The 12,564-nt window shown below is 40.9% G+C and overlaps 1 protein-coding gene across 1 annotated transcript; it reads right to left on the bottom strand.

Moving 5' to 3' along the window:
- Positions 1–11,067: 11,067 nt before the first annotated feature.
- On the bottom strand, positions 11,068–12,007 carry LOC128223554 (uncharacterized). The gene is made up of 2 exons (XM_052932830.1): positions 11,875–12,007; positions 11,068–11,711 (listed from the first exon to the last, which is right to left on the bottom strand). The coding sequence occupies exons 1-2, from the start codon at positions 12,005–12,007 to the stop codon at positions 11,068–11,070; spliced, it is 777 nt and encodes a 258-aa protein (XP_052788790.1).
- Positions 12,008–12,564: the final 557 nt, after the last annotated feature.

The raw sequence follows: 12,564 nt of genomic DNA, 5'->3' as shown, positions 1-12,564 counted from the left end.
AATGGTATAAGTGATGTGAGAATGATCTCATAAGTCTTTAAAACCCCTTTTGGTATTGTGAGTTTTTTGCTTAAGTCTTGCTCAGTTTAGCTTTTAAATATTTTTAAAGTAACTGCAAAACAAGTCCAGCTGTCTAGAAAGACTATGTCAAACCCTAACCAGATATAATTTCTTGTCTTTTCAAATTACAAACTTGGCAATGGTTCTATCATAACATAGGATATTCGTTTGAACATGTTAGTGTTTTTGTATGTGGAATGAAATATCATAAGTGGCACTAAATTGAACACAATTTATAGCTCTCATTGATATTACACATAGCCCCAAGTACATGTTGATCTAAGATTTAAGGCTTGGATGGAGTTAGGGCAAGAAAAATGCATGTTAATACATTGTACTTTCCAACACAAGAACTGTTTGTTTATTCAAGTAAATAAAGCAATCCCAACACCAAGGAACTGCAGTATTGCATAACCAGCTTAATTGACATTATGAGTTAGAGTTCAAATTGCTGCAATTAAAGGCACATCTAGTTTTCAGAATTATTCAAACTCTGATTTAGCAACCTTAATTTAGTCATATAAACTTCTTTTGCGAAATGAAAGCTTTTTTAGATTTACAAGGACGGGTGAAAAGTATTTTCCAAATGTACTGCAACACCTGATACCTGTTGCCTAGGAATCCAACAAATTCTTGGCACTCCAAATGTTACAGTACTATTCAATTTGGAGTGCCTGAAAAGAAAGCTTCTTGATTCTACATTCAACATCTTTCTGTATGACATATTGGACCAGGGAATCATGAACCTACAACCTTTTGCATCTATTGAGATAGGGAGCTATCAGGACAGTGACAAAGGACAATATAAGAATGGCCAATTGCAGCATTTATTGAGTTATCTAATGCATATAAATTAAGACGGAGAAAACAATTCTAAATTTTTATTACTACTTCCTTAAGCATCTTGTACATGTATGTAGTTGTCTTTTACAATGATTGTTCAAAGTTACAATGGCCCTGTGGGTTAAAGATGCTCTGTCCACGGGGTAACAGGTTTTGTACATAATAGGGTTATAAGTACTGCGTTTTGATCCAGTAGGTTGTATTCGACTCAAGTAGATTTTTGCAGATTCGGACACCACAAGGCTCAAGCCGAGTAAAATCAAAATCTACAAAAAACTACCAGAATCAAAAATGATTAGCCTAAAATGTTATAATTATGGAAACTACTTTTATGCACAGTCACCCATAGTCGCTTAGATGTTAATCCGATCTGGTCATTGTTAATGGTTTGATACCTTAATGGTTAGATACCTTAATGTTCGGATACCTTAATAACCGGATACCTTAATGCTCGTAAGCCTTGATTGGCTTGTATCTTAATTGTCGGATACCTTTGGTCTGATACCTTAATGGCTGGATACCTTTATGGTCGAATACCTTAATGGTCTGATACATTAATGGTTAGATACCTTAAGGGTCGGATACCTAAATGGTTGGCTACCTAAATGGTTAGCTAGCTAAATGGTTGGCTACCGTTTGGGGTTGATTCGTTAATAGCCTGATATCTAATGGTCGGATACCGTTAATGCGTTTTGACTTAAGATGACCTGTATCATTGTCTGTGGGAACATATTTAACTCGTCCAGAATTTATTTGTTGCAAAGTGCATCTGCTTAAGTTTTCTTTAGTACATCCTCATGTCCTCTTTAAGAAATAATTAATTGATTCTTATAAAAAGATTAAAAAACTCATATTATCGATTGTAATAAATTTAGGTGTTACGCAATTTAAAAGACAAAAAGCATGCCAGGCAGGGCCTGTATACATAAAACTTATCAAGTCAATTATTAAGTGTTTCAGTGTCTATTATTGCATATGTTTCTGCATCTGTGTCAGTGTCTATTATGGCATATGTTTCTGCGTCTGTGTCAGTGTATATTATTGTATATGTGTCTGCATCTGTGTCAGTGTCTTTTACTGCATATGTTTCTGCATCTGTGTCAGTGTCTATTATTGCATATGTTTCTGCGTCTGTGTCATTGTCTGTTATTGTATATGTGACCGTGTCTGTTTCAGTGTGTATGACTTTGCCTGTGTCAGTGTCTATATCTGTATATGTGTCGGTATCTGTGGCTGTTTCAGTATCTATTATTGTATATGTGGCTTTGTCTGTGTCTGTTGCAATGATTACGCCTGTGTCCGTGACTATTTCAGTGTTTATATCTGAGTTTGTGTCTTTCATTGTATCTGTGATAGTTTCTGTCATTGTTTCTGTGTGTGCGAATGTACATGTAACTTTCGTTGTAGTTTTGTCAGTCCAAGAAGTGTCGAATATTGCAAGGGTTCTTCACAGTTTAGCATTAAATGTGTCTCTGTATGGTTATGGTGATATGCTTCATAGCTTTTTCTCTTACAACTCTTCTTGACAATCGCATTGTAAGCTAGTTACGATATTTCGCCCTGCAGTAAGTGAATTGATGATGCCTGGTGTTCATATGATAATTGTTATACTCTGTTATAATCTATCTAATATGTTAAAGACTTTATCATAATATTTAGGTGTCGCTTTTTGTCTGGTCTTAAAATATTAACATATTTAAGAAATAAATCCTTTATATCTTTGTGGAAGTTGAAATAAATGACAACAGCATAGCGCCGTCTTCAGTCCCGGAAACTATGGTGGACAGGTCACTGAGCAAATGCATTATTGGCGACACCACCTCACTTGTGGCACACAGTAGCCGACCCGGAGTATGTGACCGGAAGTACGTTGCAAACGGCGACTCTCGATCCTTATCCAAATGTTGATCGTCTTTCGGTACAATATATGTTGGATTGATGAAATCGGATACCATACTGGACACATTCACAATAGAACCGCTCCTTCCTGCCTAAATCATCTTTCTTGCCACGACCTGCATAATATTTATAGTCCAATTAGCATTAACGTCCATAACAGACGCATACAATCAATTTAACTCACTGGCTTAAGCCTAAACTTTGCAGCATTGTTCACTAAACCATCCAACTCTTCTATGTCCTTCTATTTCTCACTGACATCCTCGATATGTTCAATCACCTTGTATCGGTATGATTCCATGGTGTTCCGTCACCAAAGACTCTTAAGGTTCCGGTGACCGGCTTAGAGCGTACACCTTACAGCCGTGGGAATGAAGGGTGGTGGCAACTGAACGCCCCAGTCCTCGGCCCGCGCCTGTCACAAGAAATGACTTTCTTGTCAGGATTAAAGACATGATGAAACTGCAAGCACCCATAAACTATGAACTCCGACTTAAGACCGATGATTTAAATATTTGATTTACTTAGAAGCCGGCACGTTGAGATGATAAATTTGAAATAAATTCCTCTTATATTTTCAGTGATCTGGTGATTTTAATGTCATTACTTCGCTATCTTTGCCATTCGTTGGGACTAATTTACGTTTTATTCGGACAATATTATAGGGCGCATATGAAACAATTTATATGGAGTATAACTCACGAGTTAGTGAACTCGCATACTGTCATGAAAATATGATCTAATCGAGGCCTTTTTAAAATTCAAATGAATCATTTTTACGCAAAATGTAAAATCTAAAAAGTTCTGTTAATCCTGTATTTTGAGTCCGTTTGTCACCGCGCCGTTTATGTGAGCTTTATATAAAGCTACATTCAAGTAGAATCAATGCACGCTGTACTTGTATGGATGCATTGCGGAGGTATGATCCGCCTCTTCAGTAGTTAGTTCCATGTGATACGTTAAAGTATGCATCCATCGTGAATGAAGTCGATCCACAGGCTGAAGATGTTGCATTTAGTTTTAAATCCACTTGATGGATTATGGCCAAACAAACTCACAGGCTTATGATTACAAATACGATATATCTCAGGCCAATCAATACCTTGTCTAACGTCGTAGTATTAGACAAGGCACGCTTTTTGTGTGTTATGTGTATGAATGGAGTCCTTGTGACTACATACGTTTTTCAAATATTTAAAACAAAGACCTCGGACGGTCGCCATCCTTCACAAAAACAATTTATTCAACTTTATTAGAATATAACAAGGGCATATATATTATAAGGATATACTGTTACGACCTCGCATAGGTAGGGTCAATTAAGATTTAAAGTCCAATATAACATTTAACGATTTATTTCTGAGAACAACCTGAAACAAATGAGAACTTATAAATATAATTTACAAAATCATATCAGGCGTCTGCACTTAGTTTATAAAAAAGTTATTGATTCACAGTTCGTGTTAACCTATTAGTATATTGAAATATACTGCTTTAATATCAACTCCTCCAGTATAGAATGGCAACAGTTTAACAATGGCGGATACACACACGTTAACATTGAACTTACAGTCTCTCTTAAATAATATTTACTTAGGGTTACGTATCACTGTGTAAAATAATTCTTTATAAAAATACGTTCTACTGCTTCGACAGTTTCTTTATAAGAATTCTCCTCAATTATTTGTATAGCTATTTAAAAAGGTTATAATTGTTAATAATAAAGTTTTAAACCATTTAATGTAGAACTTTAAAGTTTTTAAATCAATTTTAACTGAGCGCCAGACGTTCTCTATAAAATTTAAAGCAAGAATCCATCTCCCATTAAATACCAGGGGTTTGGCTATAAACTGGCCGGGTCGTTTTCTGGCCGGTGTCAAAACAGAGCGACCCATTTTCGGCCGACGGCCAAGAAACGGCCAACCCCGCTGAAGCAGAAACAGCGGCAGACATATTGGAATTATTTGAAAAAGAAATGTAAAATTTACTAGTTTCCTACACATGACAAATGCTATTTTGAACGAAGGAGAGTTCTAACGTTCACCGCGGATCAAAATGGCGAACAAATCTTTTGATTTCAACACGACAAGATAATGTCTTTTAAATGCCGAAATTAGTACAAGTAGGTTCTCATCTGGAAAACTAAAGATACTGTGATATATCTTAGTACATGTAAGTAATTTTGAACATAGTAATGAAATACTATTAACAATGTGATTTCGGGCATCCCTGTCAGACCAAAATATCTCATCCTGAAAATACACACGGAATTGGAAGTATATGTGAAAAAAATACACAAGATTATTTTAAGTTTAGTGTAGCCAAATGAATGAAATTGTGCAAAGCATATTAACCGTAGACAAGAGTACCACGGTGCGGACGCCTATAATGGTATGCTAAAATAGTTAACAGGACATTCATGTGCATAAAAGGTGTCAGATGGGGTCGTTTCATTACTATCAGGATATTCGATATCACAATTATTCAGTTTCCACTACGCCGCCTATTGGTCTGACGTTATCATTTTCATTTTTTTTTTTTGGCGATTTTAAACTTCGTTTGCTAATTGCCTGTCTTATTGTCATAAGTTCAATTCAACATGTTCAGTAAATATTGCCGAAAGATGTTCGGTGAGAGTAGTGTAAAACACACTGGCTTCTCACCATTTCGTCGCGACTTCGGTTCCCGGCCTTGGCGTATGCGAATTTGGTTAGTTGTCACCAAGCCATGCAAGTGGGTATTGTACTGTTACGTGTTATGTATAATAAGAATATTAAACAACATATCCTTGTTACAACAACTAACTATGATTATTGAAATAAATGGATATAGTTGCGTAATTGCTATTCGCAGCTGCTAGTTGGTAGGCGGAGTTTACTAGATCATGCAGAGTATATCACAGACCACTACAGGTATTCTCCGTGTAGATCCAGTCATTCCCACAACCGAAGACCAAACTTTCGCGCATCATCTTGCCAACTTTGTATCAGTTGAAATATCTTACTTCACAATCGTGGTGAAAAATAAATGAAAAACTAACAACTACCCAAGAATAAGACAAAAAAAAATTATTATTTTTTTTTTTTGGGGGGGGGGGAGGAGTGACTATACCAATTCGCTCTTGACACTTCAAGACAGACAAAATGTAAATAGGAGTTGCCTTTCTAAATAACCCAAAAGTTTGTCTGAACCGGAAGTGTTTCTTATACCGCATTTTTACACTATTGTGGCTATAGACTAACTCGGATGGCAACGAGTACCCGAGTACTCGAGCGAACGTCCGAGTACTCGAGTAGTGATTTGTACACTTGTGTGACTATAAACACATTGTACACTATTGTGACAATAAACACATTGTACACTTGGGTGACTATAAACACATTGTACACTTATGTGGCTATAAACACATTGTACACTATTGTGACTTTAAACACATTGTACACTATTGTGACCTTAAACACACTGTACACTATTGCGACAATAAACACATTGTACACTATTGTGACTATAAAAACACATTGTACACTTGTGTGATTATAAACACATTGTACACTATTGTGACAATAAAGACATTGTACACTATTGTGACATTATACACATTGTACACTTGTGTGACTATAAACACATTGTACACTTTTGTGACTATAAAGACACTACACATGTGTGACTTAAAATACACCGTACAGTTGTGTGGCTATAATCACATTGCGCATTGGTGTGATTATAAGCACATTGTACAATATTGTGACTATAAACACATTGTGCACTTTTGTGACTATAAAGACACTGTTCATTGTTATTGCTATGAACACATTATACACTTGTGTGAACCATAAACACATTGTACACTTGTGTGACTATAAACTAGGGATGGCAACGAGTGCCCGAGTACTCGAGTACTCGATCAATCATCCGAGTACCCGAGTACCAAATGACTACTAGAGTACTTGAAAAAATAATGAATTTCACCAAATACACGATCTACAGACGTAAATATCAGATCTGAAGCGTTTACAAGAAGACAATTTACAATCCTCTAATCCTCGCTGTGTACACAATTGACCCTAAGAAGTTAATTGACAGTTGTTTTCAATAGTGTGGCTATAAACACATTGTACACTATTGTGGTTATAAACACACTCAACAATGTTAAGGCGATCAACACATTGAACAATGTTATGGCTAAGTATTTTTTTTCTTCGCGCGCTCTACTGCTTTCTTTTCTTGGAGAACAGGGGCAATGTTGTACTGCTTTCCTCTCATAGAGAACAGGGACAATGCTGTACTGCTTTCCTCTGATAGAGAACAGGGTCAATGCTGTACTGCTTTCCTCTGATAGAGAACAGGGTCAGTGCTGTACTGCTTTCCTCTCATAGAGAACAGGGTCAGTGCTGTACTGCTTTCCTCTCATAGAGAACAGGGTCAGTGCTGTACTGCTTTCCTCTCATAGAGAACAGGGACAGTGCTGTACAGTTTTCCTCTCATAGAGAACAGGGACAGTGCTGTACTGCTGTCCTCTCATAGAGAACAGAACAGGGCCAGTGCTGTACTGTTTTCCACTCATAGAGAACAGGGGCAGTGCTGTACTGCTTACCTCTCATAGAGAACAGACAGGGTAAGTGCTGTACTGCTTACCTCTCATAGAGAACAGAACAGGGTCAGTGCTGTACTGTTTTCCACTCATAGAGAACAGGGTCAGTGCTGTACTGCTTTCCTCTCATAGAGAACAGGGTCAGTGATGTACTGCTTTCCTCTCATAGAGAACAGGGACAGTGCTGTACAGTTTTCCTCTCATAGAAAACAGGGACAGTGCTGTACTGCTGTCCTCTCATAGAGAACAGAACAGGGTCAGTGCTGTACTGTTTTCCACTCATAGAGAACAGGGGCAGTGCTGTACTGCTTACCTCTCATAGAGAACAGAACAGGGGCAGTGCTGTACTGTTTTCAACTCATAGAGAACAGAACAGGGTCAGTGCTGTACTGCTTACCTCTCATAGAGAACAGAACGGGGGCAGTGCTGTACTGCTTACCTCTCATAGAGAACAGAACAGGGGCAGTGCTGTACTACTTACCTCTCATAGAGAACAGAACAGGGGCAGTGCTGTACTGCTTACCTCTCATTGAGAACAGAACAAGGTCAGTGCTGTTCTGCTTTCCTCTCATAGAGAACCGAACAGGGGCAGTGCTGTACTGCTTTCCTCTCATAGAGAACAGAACAAGGTCAGTGCTGTTCTGCTTTCTTTTCATGGAGAACAGAACTGGGGCAGTGCTGTACTGCTTACCTCTCATAGAGAACAGAACAGGGACAGTGCTGTTCTGTTTTCCACTCATAGAGAACAGGGTCAGTGCTGTACTGCTTACCTCTCATAGAGAACAGACCAGGGTCAGTGCTGAACTGCTTACCTCTCATAGAGAACAGAACAGGGTCAGTGCTGTACTGTTTCCACTCATAGAGAACAGAACAGGGGCAGTGCTGTACTGCTTTCCACTAATAGAGAATAGAACAGGGGCAGTGCTGTACTGCTGTCCTCTCATAGAGAACGGAACAGAGGCAGTGCTGTACTGCTTACCTCTCATAGAGAACGGAACAGGGGCAGTGCTGTACTGCTGTCCTCTCATAGAGAACGGAACAGGGGCAGTGCTGTACTGCTTACCTCTCATATACAACAGAACAGAGGCAGTGCTGTATTGCTTACCTCTCATAGAGAACAGGAGCAGTGCTGTACTGCTTACCTCTCATAGAGAACAGAACAGGGGCAGTGCTGTACTACTTACCTTTCATAGAGAACAGAACAGAGGCAGTGCTGTATTGCTTACCTCTCATAGAGAATAGGGGCAATGCTGTACTGCTTACCTCTCATAGAGAACAGAACAGAGGCAGTGCTGTATTGCTTACCTCTCATAGAGAATAGGGGCAGTGCTGTTCTGCTTACCTTTCATAGAGAACAGAACAGAGGCAGTGCTGTGTTGCTTACCTCTCATAGAGAATAGGGACAGTGCTGTACTACTTTCCTCTCATAGAGAACTGAACAGGGGCAGTGCTGTACTGCTGTCCTCTCATAGAGAACAGGGGCAGTGTTGTACTGCTGCCCTCTCATAGAGAACAGAACAGGGGCAGTGCTGTACTGCTGTCCTCTCATAGAGAACGGAACAGGGGCAGTGCTGTACTGCTTACCTATCATAGAGACCAGGGGCAGTGTTGTACTGCTGTCCTCTCATAGAGAACGGAACAGGGGCAGTGCTGTACTGCTGTCCTCTCATAGAGAACGGAACAGGGGCAGTGCTGTACTGCTGTCCTCTCATAGAGAACGGAACAGGGGCAGTGTTGTACTGCTGTCCTCTCATATAGAACAGAGGCAGTACTGTACTGCTTTCCATTCATAGAGAACAGGGGCAGTGCTGTACTTCTTTCCTCTCATAGAGAACAGGGACAGTGCTGTTCTGCTGTCGTCTCATAGAGAACAGAACAGGGGCAGTGCTGTACTGCTTATCGCTCATAGAGAACAGGACAGAGGCAATGCTGTTTTGCTTTCCTCTCATAGAGAACAGAACAGGGTCAGTGCTGTTCTGTTTTCCACTCATAGGGAAAAGGACAGGGGCAGTACTTTTCTGCATTCCTCTCATAGAGAACAGGGACAGTGTTGTACTGCTTTACTCTCATATAGAACATGACAGGGTCAGTAATGATCTGCTTTCCTCTCATAGAGAACAGGGACAGTGCTGTACTGCTTACCTTTCATAGAGAACAGGACAGGGGCAGTGCTGTTCTGCTTTCCTCTCAAAGAGAATAGAACAGGGGCAGTGCTGTTCTGCTTTACTCTCATAGAGAACAGGGACAGTGTTGTACTGCTTACCGCTCATAGAGAACAGGACAGGGGCAGTGCTGTACTGCTTACCTCTCATAGAGAACAGAACAGGGGCAGTGCTGTTCTGCTTTCCACTCACAGATAATAAAACAGAAGCAGTGCTGTTCTGCTTACCTCTAATAGAGAACAGAAATGGGGCACAGCTGTACTGCTTACCTTTCATAGAGAACAGAACAGGGTGAGTGCTGTTCTGCTTTCCTCTCATAGAGAATAGAACAGGGGCAGTGCTGTTCTGCTTTACTCTCATAGAGAACAGGGACAGTGTTGTACTGCTTACCGCTCATAGAGAACAGAACAGGTGCAGTGCTGTACTGCTTACCTCTCATAGAGAACAGAACAGGGGCAGTGCTGTTCTGCTTTCCACTCACAGATAATAAAACAGAAGCAGTGCTGTTCTGCTTACCTCTAATAGAGAACAGAAATGGGGCACAGCTGTACTGCTTACCTTTCATAGAGAACAGAACAGGGTGAGTGCTGTTCTGCTTTCCTCTCATAGAGAATAGAACAGGGGCAGTGCTGTTCTGCTTTACTCTCATAGAGAACAGGGACAGTGTTGTACTGCTTACCGCTCATAGAGAACAGGACAGGGGCAGTGCTGTTCTGCTTTCCTCTAAAAGAGAATAGAACAGGGGCAGTGCTGTTCTGCTTTACTCTCATAGAGAACAGGGACAGTGTTGTAATGCTTTCCTCTCATATAGAACAGAACAGGGTCAGGGCTATTCTGCTTACCTCTTATAGAGAATAGAACAGGTGGAGTGCTATTCTGCTTTCCTCACATAGAGAACAGGGACAATGCTGTACTGCTTACCTCTCATAGAGAACAGAACAGGGGCAGTGCTGTTCTGCTTTCCACTCACAGAGAATAAAACAGAAGCAGTGCTGTTCTGCTTACCTCTAATAGAGAACAGAAATGGGGCACAGCTGTACTGCTTACCTTTCATAGAGAACAGAACAGGGTGAGTGCTGTTCTGCTTTCCTCTCATAGAGAATAGAACAGGGGCAGTGCTGTTCTGCTTTACTCTCATAGAGAACAGGGACAGTGTTGTACTGCTTACCGCTCATAGAGAACAGGACAGGGGCAGTGCTGTTCTGCTTACCGCTCATAGAGAACAGGACAGGGCCAGTGCTGTTCTGCTTTCCTCTCATAGAGAATAGAACAGGGGCAGTGCTGTTCTGCTTTACTCTCATATAGAACAGGGACAGTGTTGTACTGCTTTCCTCTCATATAGAACAGAACAGGGTCAGTGCTGTTCCGCTTTCCTCTCATGAAAAACAGGGACAGTGCTGTACTGCTTACCTTTCATAGAGAACAGGACAGGGGCAATGCTGTTCTGCTTTCCTCTCATAGAGAACAGGGACAGTGTTGTACTGCTTTCCTCTCATATAGAACAGAACAGGGTCAGTGCTGTTCTGTTTTACTCTCATAGAGAACAGGGACAGTGTTGTACTGCTTTCCTCTCATATAGAACAGAACAGGGTCAGTGTTGTACTGCTTTCCTCTCATATAGAATAGAACAGGGGCAGTGTTGTACTGCTTTCCTCTCATATAGAATAGAACAGGGTCAGTGTTGTACTGCTTTCCTCTCATATAGAACAGAACAGGGACAGTGTTGTACTGCTTTCCTCTCATATAGAACAGAACAGGGTCAGTGTTGTACTGCTTTCCTCTCATAAAGAATAGAACAGGGACAGTGTTGTGCTGCTTTCCTCTCATATAGAATAGAACAGGGTCAGTGTTGTACTGCTTTGCTCTCATATAGAACAGAACAGGGACAGTGTTGTACTGCTTTCCTCTCATATAGAATAGAACAGGGTCAGTGTTGTACTGCTTTCCTCTCATATAGAACAGAACAGGGACAGTGTTGTACTGCTTTCCTCTCATATAGAACAGAACAGGGTCAGTGTTGTACTGCTTTCCTCTCATAAAGAATAGAACAGGGACAGTGTTGTGCTGCTTTCCTCTCATATAGAATAGAACAGGGTCAGTGTTGTACTGCTTTGCTCTCATATAGAACAGAACAGGGACAGTGTTGTACTGCTTTCCTCTCATATAGAATAGAACAGGGGCAGTGCTGTTCTGCTTTACTCTCATAGAGAACAGGGACAGTGTTGTACTGCTTTCCTCTCATATAGAACAGAACAGGGTCAGTGCTGTTCTTCTTTCCATTCATAGAGAACAGAACAGGGGCAGTGCTGTACTGCTTACCTCTCATAGAGAACAGAACAGGGGCAGTGCTGTCCTGCTTTCCATTCATAGAGAACAGAACAGGGGCAGTGCTGTACTGCTTACCTTTCATAGAGAACAGAACAGGGGCAGTGCTGTCCTGCTTTCCATTCATAGAGAACAGAACAGGGTCAGTGCTGTACAGTTTATTCTCTCATAGAGAACAGGGGCAGTGCTGTTCTGCTTTCCACTCATAGCGAACAGAACAGGGGCAGTGCTGTACTGCTTACCTCTCATAGAGAATAGGGGCAGTGCTGTTCTGCTTTCTACTCATAGAGAACAGAACAGGGGCAGTGCTGTACTGCTTTCCACTCATAGAGAACAGAACAGGGGCAGTGCTGTACTGCTTTCCACTCATAGAGAACAGAACAGGGGCAGTGCTGTACTGCTTTCCACTCATAGAGAACAGAACAGGGGCAGTGCTGTCCTGCTTTCCACTCATAGAGAACAGAACAGGGGCAGTGCTGTACTGCTTTCCACTCATAGAGAACAGAACAGGGGCAGTGCTGTACTGCTTTCCACTCATAGAGAACAGAACAGGGGCAGTGCTGTACTGCTTTCCACTCATAGAGAACAGAACAGGGACAGTGCTGTACTGCTTTCCACTCATAGAGAACAGAACAGGGGCAGTGCTGTCCTGCTTTCCACTCATAGAGAACAGAACAGGGGCAG

This window comes from Mya arenaria, chromosome 17, assembly GCF_026914265.1.
Source record: "Mya arenaria isolate MELC-2E11 chromosome 17, ASM2691426v1".
Classification (NCBI taxonomy): domain Eukaryota; kingdom Metazoa; phylum Mollusca; class Bivalvia; order Myida; family Myidae; genus Mya; species Mya arenaria.
This window is presented reverse-complemented; position numbering and strand designations above follow the sequence as displayed.